Source organism: Arachis hypogaea, chromosome 2 (genome assembly GCF_003086295.3).
Source record: "Arachis hypogaea cultivar Tifrunner chromosome 2, arahy.Tifrunner.gnm2.J5K5, whole genome shotgun sequence".
Lineage (NCBI taxonomy): Eukaryota > Viridiplantae > Streptophyta > Magnoliopsida > Fabales > Fabaceae > Arachis > Arachis hypogaea.
The window spans coordinates 4,562,920-4,576,556 of record NC_092037.1 but is presented as its reverse complement, the minus strand read 5'-3'; the positions used below and the strand labels follow the sequence as shown (position 1 = coordinate 4,576,556).

Genomic DNA, 13,637 nt, shown 5'->3' with positions numbered 1-13,637 from the left:
TAGACTAACGTGGCTGCTAACGTGATTTTTCCTTGCTTCCTTTGTCCTGAAATCAAGCAATAAAGTGCATCAAAGTTCTAGTCCAAGTCATGGGATATGCATCATCCAATTTGTCATTCAATTTATGCATAATTCTCATGAATTCATATAAAAATCACAATGTTTGTTTGAATCAAGATGTAAGTGAAATTCTATCCAAAACTTGCTTATTTCCTAAGAAAGTGCATGAAACTACCCTAAAACCATAAAGAAAAGGTTAGTGAAACTGACCAAAATGCCCTGGCATCACAACACCAAACTTAAAGCTTGCTTGTCCCTAAGCAAGTACTGGAACAAGAGAATGATGAATGAAATGCTAAGAGATATGAGTCATTATTGTGGAAGTCATGTCCTTGGTTTTATGGTGATTTCATGTATAGCAACTTAAGTTCATTCCTTTACTGGCTTTCAGACCTTTATCATGCCTTGAATACTCACTTGATTTCACCCTATGAGATTTTTATTCATTGATCCTTTTATTGTTTTCAGGGTTTATTGCATCCTTAGGCTAGGTGCTCTGTGAGGGGGCAACTCTTTAAAATAAGCTTTCAGCCAACACTCCTGAACCAGTTGGTTCAAAGTGCTAGGTGTTGAAGCACCCCTAAGGACTTACTCCCTCAAGTCTCTCTCCCCCATACATGCACACCACAGGCACATGGTTTGTTATTTTCTTTCCTTGAGGTCTTGGTGTCCAGCACCTCTTTGGGTTACTAAATGTTCTGTAGCAAGGTTGTTCTTGATAGTGGATTTTCAGTTGATAATCCCAGGTTAGTTAACCCAAGTTACCAAGTGATGAAGCACTCCTAAGAACTTATTCATCCAAGCAGATCCTTGGTACAAGAGCACCACAGACACATCCCTCAAAGTTCAAACCCTTGGTGCCTAGCCTTATTCTTTATTAACTTTTCTTTCTTTTTCAACTCTTATTGTTCTTTTCCTTTTTCTTATTAGGATCTTATTATTTAGCTAGTCTCATAGAGTGTGTTTCAAGCATATGATTCAAGACAGATAGTTGCCTTCCCACCTTGTTGGTGAACCAACTTAGCTAAGTGATTACTATACCACAAATCTAAGAACTTACTTCTACAAAATGAACTCCACTCTGGTCTTTCATAACATCTCTTTTTATTTGATTCAAAAGGAGACAAGCAACACAATAAGCAAGATGAAATTGAAAGCAGGCAATTTGACTAGCAAGCATAGACTTAAGCAAGGAGAATACTAAAAACAAATTGAAAATCCTAAACTACCATGGAAGCATGTTCTATTTCATACATGATTTTTCTTATTTAAAAACTTGAAAAAGTTGGGACAATGAGGGAACTTCACCACCTTTTACTCTTGGGGGTGCTCATGCTCTCCTTCCTGTTTGTCCTCCTTGTGTTTTTCTTGAGTGCTTGCACTCCCACTTCCCTTGCTTTCTCCAATCAACTTCTTCCAGAAGCCAGCATCTTCCATCTTCTTCTTCAACGTTTTCTTCTGCTGTTTCACCTTCCTTTCCTCTTGTTCTGTAAAATCTTTTTGGACCTCATCATACTTAGGGATTGCTGAGTGTAGATTATGCATATGACTAGACATGTAGTTCAACTTGGCTTGAGTGTTTATGTTGAACTCCTCCCTATGTAGTTGCCGTCCTTCATTAAGTACACTGAACTCATTAAATGCCTTCGTCTGAGCTAGCTGACGTTGGTTGAGTTCTTGAAGGCATTTGTCTTGACGCTCTTTCCTTTCAGTAACCTGATTGATAGCTTGAGTGAGCTGGGAGTAGTGTTCCGTTTGCTGTTTCTGCCACTCTCCTTGTTGACTTATCCAATTGGAGAGGAGTTCTTCTTGACGATCCATCCTTTGGGCTTGAATGTGTAGTTGTTGCTCTTGCCCTTCCATATATCTCCTTGCTAAGTCTTCTATGGCTCTTTGAATGTGATTCAGATTTAAATTGGTTGGGTCATAATATTCTTCTTGCTGGTGTTCTTCCTGATGAGACTCTTCTTGGTGAGACCCTCCTTTTGGTTTTGACTTTCCTATGTGAGGTCTTCTTTGTAGTTGGGCTGGTGTCACATTAGTTAGACGTTGAAACGTAATTAGCCTCCCAGGATTCAACCAATTTGGATTGCTATCCTCGAAGACAACCTTGGCCTTCGTGCATAGTCTGAGGATGGTGCTGGGGTACCAAAGCCTGGCACCCGAATCAATCTTTTCAGCTGACTCTTGAATCCCCTCAGCGATAAGTTCGTGCACATTGATATCTCCACCTATTACTAAGCAATGTACCATAGTAGCTCGAGTGACGTTGACCTCAGAATTGTTCGCTGCTGGGAGGATAGATCTCCTCACGAGTTCAAACCATCCCTTGGCTTCCGGGCTGAGGTCTCCTCTCTTGATGAACCGGGGTCTTTTATCGGCATACCTTTCCCAGTCAGCTCCTATAACACATATGTCACTCACAATTTGTTTGAGTTCATCATTGTCAGGGCTCTTACTTACTCTTGCTTGATAACCAAGCTCATCAAAATGTGGTGATTTCAACTGAAGAGTCCTTGTTATAGCATTGGGGCTGAAGTCCATCTCTCTCCCTCTTACGTAACTTTTGAAGGTGGGGGCCTTGGTTTTGTCTTCTCTGACCACATTTGCATAGAACTCTTTGATGATGTTTGCATTTATCTTTCCCTCCGGGTTCGTAAGCCTTTGCCAATCCCTTCGTTCAATCTTCTCTCGAATTTGTGGGCACTCATCTTCGTCAATCTGGAATGTTAACTCAGGCAGTATCTTCTTGAGCTTTATCCGTTCAAATTCGAGTTCATGGAATGCAGTTTTGAATCTCCTCTCTTCGAAAAGGGTGCTCTCCACCGGTTCCTTCCTCTTTTGCCTCTTGGAGCTTGATGATGCCATGAGTCTGAGTTGATGTGGGAAGAGGGTGGTTGGTACAGATAGATGAGGGATTCGGTTGGTTAGGACAAGGTGTGATGAAGGAATTTGGATGCCGAAGGTGTGAAGTGTGAGGAATGGAAATTGGAATGTGAAGGGAAGTACGGACTAGGACTCACTTATATAGGAAAGTGATGGGTGAATGAAAGGTGTGGATTGATGAGGTGGTTGTGTGATGGACGGATGGGGTTTAGCATGGGGGGAAGCACAAGGATCACCAACTTTATGATGGGATTGGTTCAGTTTCCAAGCTTGTTCTTCTTCCAATGTTGCATGGCAACCATTTCCAATGCAATCCCCTTGAAGACATGTGTGTAGTATCTTCCTTTTGTGTTATCCGAACCCCTTCAATTGCCCCATCAATGCTCCTACAAAACAAAAGAAATGTGATTAAAAACACACTTGTAGAAAGTGGCGGCAAAATTAAAAGACTAACTACTTTTTAAAATTTTTGTTTTTAACTAACTAGGTGCTATTCATGATTTGCAAACCAACTGACTAACTCAACATCCATGTATGCAACATTGGCAACACCAAACTTAGTTTGGTGCCATGTTGTGTAAACGATTCATTCAAGGCCCCTAAGAGTGACATGTTATGAGTTACATTTATGTTCTCTTAGTGTGCCTTGAACACCAAACTTGTTTCTCACTACATGTTGCACACAAGGATTTACTCAAGTGCATATCAAGTTGATTTGAAATTCATGAACCTTGCATTATTAACTATTTTTAAAAGCATGTAAAACATGGGTTGCCTTCCATGAAGCACTTCTTTAGCGTCACTAGCTTGACGTTTTTTCTTTATCAGGGTGGTTGGTAGTGCTTCAAGTCCTCCCCCCTTGCAGTAAATCTATCTCCATTGGCTTCATCAAGGATCTCCACATGTTCTAGGGAGAGAACTCTGTTGATGGTAAAGACTTTAGGTAGCTGAGATGGGATGGTGGGGAGATTAGGGGGAATAGCTGGAAAGTAAGCTGAGATCACTTTATTCCCTGGAGAAAATCTTCTGTAGGGATATTCTTGTTCCTCCATCTCCTTGGTACCTTCTTCTTTGTTTCTTTTGTTGTTATCTTGCCCTTTGTGGTCTTTTTTCCTGTGGAGATTTTGCTACCGGTCTCCTGTGATTCTGGTGGTTTTGGCTCCACTTGAGTTTCCTCTAGCTGTGACAGCTGCTGAGTATCCTGTTTTTTAACCAAGGGGACTCCCAGATGTACTGATTGTGCTTCAGTGCTTGTTTCTTCTGTCAGTGTCTCACTGTGATCTTTCCTTGGTTCTTGGTTCTCTTGATCTATTTCTTGTGAGGGTTTGAAAATATTGAATGTGAGTTGTTCATCATGGATCCTTAAAATTAGCTCTCCTTTCTCCACATCTATAAGAGCCCTGGCTGTGGCTAGGAATGGTCTCCCCAGTATGATTGGATGCAGATGACTTTCCTCCATTTCCAATATGACAATCTGTGGGAAGGAAGTAGTTTCCAACCTTCACTAGCATATTTTCAACCACTTCTACTGCTTGTTTTTGAGTCTTGTCAGCCAGCCTGATGACTACATCTGTGGGCATTACCTCATTGATATGCAGCCTCTTCATAAGGGATAAAGGCATTAGGTTGATGCTTGCTCCCAAGTCGCAAAGTCCTTTATCAAACATGGTTTCTTTTATGGTACAGGGGATGTGAAAACTCCCTGAATCCTTCCTTTTTGTAGGCAGCTCTGGTTGAATGAGAGCACTGCACTCTTTATTCATCACTATTGTTTGTCCTCTCTTAAGTGAGCTTTTCCTGGTCAGCAGCTCCTTCATATGCTTAATGTATGAGGACATTTGCTGAAGGGCCTTAATGAATGGTATGTTTACATGGAGGGATGCAAACATGTCAAGAAACCTTGAGTATATTCTCTTCTCTACACAGCCATTGAGTAATTGTGAAAAGGGTGCATAGAGTCTCAGCAGCTCCTTTTGTGTTAGCTCATTCTGTGTAATTGTGGTTTCTTGATGATTCTCTTCCTGCTTTCCTGCTGAAGTATTTTCAGGTTGTTCTAATGGTTTGTTCAGCTCTTCCTCAGTCTTCTTATCACTTATAGTAATCATCTTGCAATCTTCCCATCTGACTTTCTTTGCTTCACCTCTCGGATTTTTTCTGTGTCACTTGGGAAGCTGTTAGTAGGTTTGAGAATCTTCTCAGATAAGTATCCCACTTGAAATTCTAGCCTCTTGATGGTGTCTCCCTGATTCTTGATATTAGCTGGCACCTCCTCTTTGAACACCTTGTTTTCTTGAAGCTCTTTGCATATGCCTTCAAGTATAGTCTCAATCCTTGAGAGTCTATCCTCAGATGATGGTGAGTTGAGGTTGGAGGGATGAGAAGGGCCATTTTGGCTTTGGTATGGATGTTGAGGTGGGTTGTTAGGTGGGTGTTGGTATGATCTTTGCGTGGAATGTTAGTGGGCTGCATTGTTGTTGGGCTGTGGCGTCTCTGATCTTGGTCTTGGTCTTGTTGATTTTCCCACCCAAAATTAGGGTGGTTCCTCCAACTAGGGTTGTAGGTCTTGGAGTATGGATCATGTGTTTTCCTAGGTGAGTTTCCAATGTAGTTGGCTTGTTCTTGCTCATCCTCTGCCTCTGCATTCACTCCCTCTTGGGTTGCTGATGAGGTGGTGATTGCTGCTACTTGGTTCCTCTCCATCTTCTTGGTAAGATCAGCCAGCTGCTTTGTGATAAGCTTGTTTTGAGCCAGCAGTGCATCCACATTGTTTAGCTCCATCACCCCTCTAGTGTTGCCTCTTTCAGAAGCATAGAAGTAGTCATTCTCAGCTACAGTCTCAATGACATCTATGGCTTCTTCAATGGTCTTCTTCTTGTTCAGAGATCTCCCGGATGAGTGGTCTACTGCCTTCTTCGATTCATAAGAAAGGCCTTCATAGAAAATGTGCAGCTGCACCCATTCATTGAACATATCTGGTGGGCACCTTCTTGTCAGGTCCTTAAACCTCTCTCATGCTTCATATAGAGTCTCACTATCTTACTGCCTGAAGATTTGTACGTCAGCTCTCAACCTGTTGATCCGTTGAGGAGGATAGAATCTTGCCAAAAATTTGTTCACCACATCTTTCCAGGTTGCTAAACTCTCCTTCGAAAAGGATTCCAGCCATTTAGATGCTTTGTCCTTGAGTGAGAAAGGAAACAGAAGTAGTCTATAGGTATCGGGATAAATACCATTAGACTTCACAATATCACATATCCTCAGGAAGGTGGTTAGATGTTGATTGGGGTCTTCTTGGACACTCCCTCCGAATGAACAATTGTTCTGGACAAGGGTGATGAATTGTGGCTTTAGTTCAAAGTTGTTGGCATGTATGGTTGGCCTTTGGATGCTACTTCCGCAATTTCCTGGGTTTGGATTGATGTAAGAACCCATAACTCTTCTCTCTTGCCCAGCCTGATGTGTTGGACCTCCTCGGCCATGGTTGTGAGCCTATTCTTCATGATGGTTCTCCATATTCTCATTCATATTTGGTTCAAAGTACTCCTCATTTTCCTCAACACCAACTACTCTCTTTCCTCTTACTTCCCTCCTTAATCTAAGGAAGGTCCTCTCAGGTTTAGAATCAAAGGAAGTTAAAACCCCGCTTCTTCTACCTGTCATACAACCAGCAAGGCACAAGCAAGAAGATAGGTGTAGACAGTGATTTCTGCAGAAATGCTGTTAGTGTGAGTTATGCAATATAACGAACAGTTAGTGGGTCAGTAGCTGAATTGTAAACAAGTAAGAAAATGGGTAAGGGAAAGGGGAGAAAATAATCTGAACAGAAAGTAAATTACAGAAAGTAAATTACTCAAATGAACTTAAATCAAACGAAATAAAAATAAAAAACAAATGCTCAATCTAGTTATCAACCAATTTAATCATTGTTAATACAAAATCAATCCCCGACAACGGCGCCATAAACTTGATGCACGGAAACTTGTCCTTTAACAAATTTCCTTCGGCAAGTATACCGAATTGTCGTCAAGTAAAAACTCACAATAGAGTGAGGTCGAATCCCACAAGGATTGATTAGTCAAGCAACTTTAATTGGAGGAATGTTCTAGTTAAGCTAAGCAGAAATTTGGGTTGAGATTTGTAGGAAATGAAATGGCGGGAAAATAAATGACAGAAAATAAATGACGGAAAGTAAATTGCAAAATCTTAAATGGGGAATGGGAGTTAGCATGAAAGTAAATAGCAGAAAGTAAATAGAATGGGTAAGATCAGAAATGGGGAGTTCATTGGGCTTAGGTGATGTTACATTCTCCGGATCAAGTTCATTTTCATCTCTTCCTCAATCAATGCGTTCATTGATCTCCTTGGCAATCTTAAGTGATTGAATTTCAATTCCTTGGTAATTCAATCTCTCAAATCTTAATCAATAGCCAATTCCTTGGTCAATTGTTCATGAGAAGAGATGAAGTATGGTCACTGATTATACCACATGCATTTCCAAATCAAAGTGTTAGTAGGATTATATGTCACTATATCCATCCAAACCCCAATTTGGTCCAACATGAGAAAGCATTTCTAGCACGATCTCTTCATTCCTCTTCCAAGGTTCAGAAGAGATCCAAGTAAGAATAGCTTCTTTCCCAAGACAACTATCCAATTGGATGAAGATTGAAAGCTTTCTAGTAAAATTAAGAGAAAAGAGAAAAGAAGAATAATGAAAACTAATATTGATCCATCAAATTACAACAGAGCTCCCTAACCCAATGAAAGGGGTTTAGCTGTTCATAGCTCTGGGAATGATAAGCATAGATGGAGAGTACATCATGAAAGTTAAACTAAAAGTTGTAGAGAAAGTAAAATATAGAGAGTCATTCTAATAATGCCCAAAAAACTCCTTCTCTAGTTCAAAGTCCTCCCTATTTATACTATTCTTCTGATCTTCTAGTTGGCTCTTCAAGTCTTGGATATGGGCCTTTAGATCTTGAGTTGAAGCAGTTATCTTCGTTAGTGGGCTCAGCTTTACTTGCAGAGAGAAAGTGTGAAGTAGGCAGGGATTTTGGCTTAGGACGTTAGTGGCGTTAATGTTAAGTGAAAGTGTGGGTTCGAGAACGTTAGTGGCAATCACCTTTTTCACTAACGTTCCTAACCCAAGGATGATCCACGTTAACTTCAACGTTAGTAGCATCAACGTGACCACTAACGTTGCCTCTTGGTCCTTCGCACACGTTATTGGGAATTACCTTTTCCAATAACGTGAGAGTCCTCCCTTCCCCCTGCGTTAGAGTTCACGTTAGCGAGGCTAACGTGGCCTTTAACGTAGGCTTGCCAAATCATCGAGAACGTTAGTGACACTTACCTTTGTCACTAACGTTTCAAAACGCCCCTACTTCCCACGTTAGAGTTCACGTTAACTAGGTTAATGTGGCCTCTAACGTGGTGGTGATAGCGGTCTCCAACGTTAGTGACAAAGGTGAGTGTCACTAACGTTGGCTCATCATTCTTTCATCCACGTTAGCTCCCACGTTAACTAAGTTACGTTAACTAAGTTAACGTGAGAGTTAATGTTGCTCACAGTGGCTCATTCCAACGTTAGTGACAAAGGTGAGTGTCACTAACGTTAGCGATTCTTGCTCCCTCCACGTTAGCTTCCACGTTAACTAAGTTAACGTGGGAGTTAACGTTGATCTTAGTGGCTTAGTCCAACGTTAGTGACAACAGTGAGTGTCACTAACGTTGGCCATTCCTTTGCTTTCCTGCATTAGAATCCACGTTAACTAAGTTAACGTGGCCAAATTTGAGCTTGCTCCAACGTTAGTGACAAAAGTGAGTGTTACTAACGTTGGCTTCATTTTCTTCTTCCACGTTAGAGTTCACGTTAACTTAGTTAACGTGACTCTTAACGTGGGTTATGATGGCTTCGAGGACGTTATTGGCGATTACTTTTCTCATTAACGTTGCAAGCTAGCTCCCATTCCACGTTAGTGGTCACGTTAGTCTAAGACTAACGTGGCTGCTAACGTGGTTCTTCCTTATTTCCTTTGTCTTGAAATCAAGCAATAAAGTACATCAAAGTTCTAGTCCAAGTCATGAGATATGCATTATCCAATTTGTCATTCAATTTATGCATAATTCTCATGAATTCATATAAAAATCACAATGTTTGCTTGAATCAAGATGTAAGTAAAATTCTATCCAAAACTTGCTTATTTCCTAAGAAAGTACATGAAACTACCCTAAAACCATAAAAAAAAGGTCAGTAAAACTAGCCAAAATGCCCTGGCATCACATACCTCAAAAGGTATGAATGTAATTTACTGTTATTATTAAGATTATTATTTGGTTAGAAAAGTAAGATACTAAGATCAAACTAACAAAAGTTAACTGAACAAATGCAAATGCCTCTTTAATAATGTAAATCCAGGGAAATGAAATAGCACAATGTCCTAAATTGACATTTATTCACATTATAACAGTAACAGTTAAGTTATTAAGGTATTAAAATTTACAATTCTGACCTACAATACAAGCATCCTGAAAACAAGAGGGCTAGATCATGCCAACAAGGACTTAAGTTATTAAAATTTACATTTCTCACTTGGTATGTTCTAATTACAATGGAGCATGCTCAAATCAGTTATTGTTGTATAGTTGTCGAGTATTTTACATCATATGGAAGGTTCTGAATAGCAGACTGGCGAACAAAGTATCATAATGCTGCATTTATGAAGCATTTTTGTTTCATTCTGCAATCTTATTTCTATCATGTCAAATAATAATTTCTGTATCAATTTTATACTGGGCTGATAAGAAAGCCGGTGTGTATCACTGCTCCACTCAAAAGAAATGGTCAGGAATAATAAAGTGTGTCATAAAAGCGGGTGTGTATCACTGCTGATAAGAAAGCGAGTGTGTATCACTGCTCCACTCAAAAGAAATGGTTAGGAATAATAAAGTGTAAATCTTGCACCTGAGATGAACATTAAAAAGATAAAAAAATTAGCATACAATGAAATCTGGGCTGTGCCAAACTCCCAATTCAAATGACCTTTATTGCTAAAGAACGATAATATTATTATTAATCATCTTGTAATATGTCATCACAAATTAATTGGCATATATAAAATATTTTTATAGACTAATTTAAAATATTCGATTTTTAAAAAAAAACTAAATTGACATATATAATGTTTTAAAAACCATTTTCACCATTAACCTTGTTTGTTAATCTCCACCACGATCACACTTCACACCATCTCATTTAATTAAATTTCCAATTAAAAAACCTTTAAAAAAGTTATCTCACCAAATCATATATACCAATGAGAAAATGTACAGCGCCTTAAATCCAAGGTCGGGCAAGCAATTACATTAGAAACATGAACAACCAAGCCTTAATAATTATCCACTCAAGAGAGTAACTTGCCTCATTAATAACTATAATCATAAAACACTCATTTTTAGTTGATGCACTGAAATAGAACTGAATCTCATTACTTAATTAACTAAGCTTGATCACAAGGAAAAGAAATATTACAAATCAAATCCCATAATAATCCAAAGCAACCATATAACAATTAAAGTACTACATATATAGCTAGCAGGTGTAAACAAGAACTTAATTAGGATTGTTAATTAACCCATGTACATATGGATTCCAACTGCTAACAAGAAAATGCATATAAGAGCAAAGTAGAGGATTGCATGAACCAAAATGGATAATCCACTCGTTTGAAAATTGCCAAACTCAATGAACGTACCTCTACTAGGAATCTGAACCAACACCCCTGGAGTTAACAGAATGAACAGAACCACTGACACAAAAACTGGACCCCAATCAGCCATTTTCAAAAATCAAATAAACTCCTTGGTCTTATTATTATTTCAATCTACGCTGTGGTGGTTGCAAATTGCAATGAGAAATGATATGTGGGAATTAAGTGGGAATGGGACTTAAAAAGAAAATGGGAAAAAAGTGTTAATTGGTTGCCTTTAATTTTGGTGCAAGAGACAAGCAATTGGTGACAAGGAAAATAAATAAATAAATAAAAATAAAGTGAAGGTTTAGGAATCAAGCTACTCCGATTCAGATTTATATATGCAACTCCCAAAATCCTCTTTGGCACACTGGTTTTCTCCCTGGATTACTTTCATCTATGTTTGTTTCAGTCCAAGGATAGGAGAAAACTTATATCTAATCCCACTTTAAAGGTTTGTTCCAACTGAATCGGTAAACAAAATGGAAAGCAAAAATTATTGAAAAGACAGACTACAATTATCAACTCCAAAAACTATACCATCCCATGCATCAAGCACAAGATAAGATGAGCACAAGTATTAAGAACTAACCAATAACTGCCAAACTTGTCCCATCCCAAATTACAAGATAGTGAAGAATAGGATCTATAAGCATCAACAAATTATTTTTATTAGTGCAAAACTTTAAAAGACTTGATTCACCATAAACTAAATTCACGATTATTAATAGTGCATAAAATTGGAGAAAAGTAAATGAAATAGCATCATAAAGAAATACTAAGCTTGAACATTTCCTGACAAGCAGATATCCAAAGAATGACAATAGCAATATAGGAGCACTAGGATGAAAAAGATACTAAAATAAATTATTGACAATGTGTCTTCTTTTAGGAAGTACCAGCACATAGGACCCAAGAAATTGAATGACTTCAGATTTATTGATTAATTAGACCAAAAAGAAAGAGTTATCTAAAAATTTTATCAGAAGAAGAGATGTACCTGCTCACTATGTCCCTGGGGAAAGTAATAAACAAGACTTCCCACTTGAGGCAAAGAGACAAGAGGGCCAGCACAAGCATGCCACAGTTATGAATTCAAAGTCTTTCTCACCCCTGAAATTACCATCATCATAAAAAGAAGGCGAAAAAGGTTAAGGGTGAAATATTGAGCTTGATGAATGATGAAACCATATAATTAACCATCCATGATTAATTAATAGGAAAAGATTAAGTGAAAAGATAAAACAAAGATTACAAAACAGAGTGCTCTTGCATTTCCTTAAGGTGCATTATCTCAGCAACTACAGTTTGACCCCGCAACAACACCAACACCACAAGTTTTAACCTTTTCTTCTAAGGAAGCCATTAATGCTGCACCACTCTCTATGTTTTTAAACATAAACCCACCCAAAAAGGAACCTCTTTTTCTACTCCTTCATAAACAACCTTAAGAAAAAAACTTCACATAAGCTTCACCCCCACCAAACCAAACAACCCCCCAAAACACAAGCTTCAAATGAGGATGATTTTCACTACCCCATTTTCACAAACACAAGTGGTGCATAAAAAACATAATAGGGGTGTTTGAGCTGGGACCGTATACTAGTATTAGTATTAATGATGTCGTTGTTAACATGAGAATGAGAATGAGAATCTCATGGTCTTTATAAGTTGTTGAAGGAAACAAAGAAGAATCCAAAAGAGAACAAAGAACCTGCAAAAAGTGCAGATCTTTGTTTTTTATCTTCTCATAAAGAAGAAAAGGGTGGCATGTAGTAGAAGTAGCATAGGGGACTAGGATCAAAGTAAGAATGAGTTAAAAGCCATCTTCAATTTGCAACACAAGATTTAATCGAAAGTTAACTAACTTTAATCACAAGTTCCTGAATATTCAAATTATCAGCTTAAAACTAACTTTAAAAAAAGGGCCATGACAAAGGCATATAGTTTCTTCTTATTTTGGCTACACCAAAAATGGGAAATAGAGATTGCTGCAAGCAATACCTTCTTGTCAAGAGCTCGAGTCAACTCTGAAATAGCCAATATGTTAGCTTCTTTTGAATGAACATGTTCAAAAGGCAAAAGTTGCAAACTTGGTGCCTGTTGAGCATTACAAATCTGATTGCACATAGCTATCATAATTTAGTTCCAGCATGCTAGCCCTCTGGAATTTTCTATTTTTTAAATTATAATTTTTTAGTTTCACAAATTAATGGACAAACTAGCTCTAATCTGGATATGCATGCGTGAGAAGGACAAATAAATTCTAAAGAGACAAGAAAAGAGGGGGTTAAGGGAAGGAATATCAACACCATCTCTTGACGAGAATCTAAAGCAGCAACACTCAACAAAATTTCAGAGACTAACAGAAACTAACCTTACGGCGACGCTCTCTGGAACGAGGAAGACGGCGACGCTCTCTGGAACGAGGAAGATGGCGACGCTCTCTGACATGACGGCGTTCTCCTCGGCTCGGTGAGGCGCGCGCGAAAGCTGCGGTGACCTTGGCAGGGCGCCGTGGAAGAAGTTTCTTTGTCTTCTTTGTCGAGGAGAAGAGCCGAGATTGAAGAGAAGAGAGGAAGATACAAGCACAGGGAAGTACGAGAAGGTTGGGGAAAAACCCAGCAAAACAACAAACAAAGTAACTTTTTTAGTATTTTTTAGATTTGTTTAATTTTTTGGATATGAACAATTGATTAGGATTTATGGAAAGATGAATGATTTTGTTAAATGTGTTTTTGAAAAAGTAAAATTAAATAATATAATTAATCTAAAAAAATAATTTTTGTCCAACATATTAAAAAAAATATTTAAGATTTTTTATAAAATTAAATAAAAAATATATTTTATTTATATTTAATTAAAAAATATTTTAATAGAAGTGATGATATAATATATATTTTAAACAAAAAAATTAAATATTGATATGAATTTTTTTTA

General features: G+C 38.2%; 2 protein-coding genes across 6 annotated transcripts; both read right to left on the bottom strand.

The window, feature by feature from the left end:
* Positions 1–1,224: 1,224 nt before the first annotated feature.
* LOC112733996 (uncharacterized) lies at positions 1,225–13,376 on the bottom strand. 5 transcript variants are annotated; one of them, XM_072213514.1, is made up of 4 exons: positions 13,075–13,280; positions 12,702–12,815; positions 11,698–11,810; positions 1,225–3,332 (listed from the first exon to the last, which is right to left on the bottom strand). In XM_072213514.1, exon 4 carries the CDS (start codon positions 2,926–2,928, stop codon positions 1,375–1,377), a length of 1,554 nt encoding a protein of 517 aa, XP_072069615.1. In that variant the 5' UTR covers positions 2,929–3,332; positions 11,698–11,810; positions 12,702–12,815; positions 13,075–13,280; the 3' UTR covers positions 1,225–1,374. The 5 variants fall into 5 exon arrangements, 2 of the variants coding, with proteins under 2 accessions (XP_072069615.1, XP_072069614.1); XR_011870497.1 differs by lacking the exons at positions 1,225–3,332; positions 12,702–12,815 and adding exons at positions 9,375–9,910; positions 11,290–11,343 and having other exon boundaries at positions 13,075–13,369; XM_072213513.1 differs by lacking the exon at positions 12,702–12,815 and having other exon boundaries at positions 1,270–3,332; positions 13,075–13,369.
* Positions 9,375–10,935, bottom strand: LOC140172850 (uncharacterized). Its single transcript, XM_072213515.1, has one exon. It carries the CDS (start codon positions 10,783–10,785, stop codon positions 10,576–10,578), a length of 210 nt encoding a protein of 69 aa, XP_072069616.1. The 5' UTR covers positions 10,786–10,935; the 3' UTR covers positions 9,375–10,575.
* Positions 13,377–13,637: the final 261 nt, after the last annotated feature.

What these genes read in the sequence shown, in the direction of transcription:
- LOC112733996 (XM_072213513.1), bottom strand. Translation starts at nt 2,928, where the DNA reads ATGGCATCATCAAGCTCCAAGAGGCAAAAGAGGAAGGAACCGGTGGAG.
- LOC140172850 (XM_072213515.1), bottom strand. Translation starts at nt 10,785, where the DNA reads ATGGCTGATTGGGGTCCAGTTTTTGTGTCAGTGGTTCTGTTCATTCTG.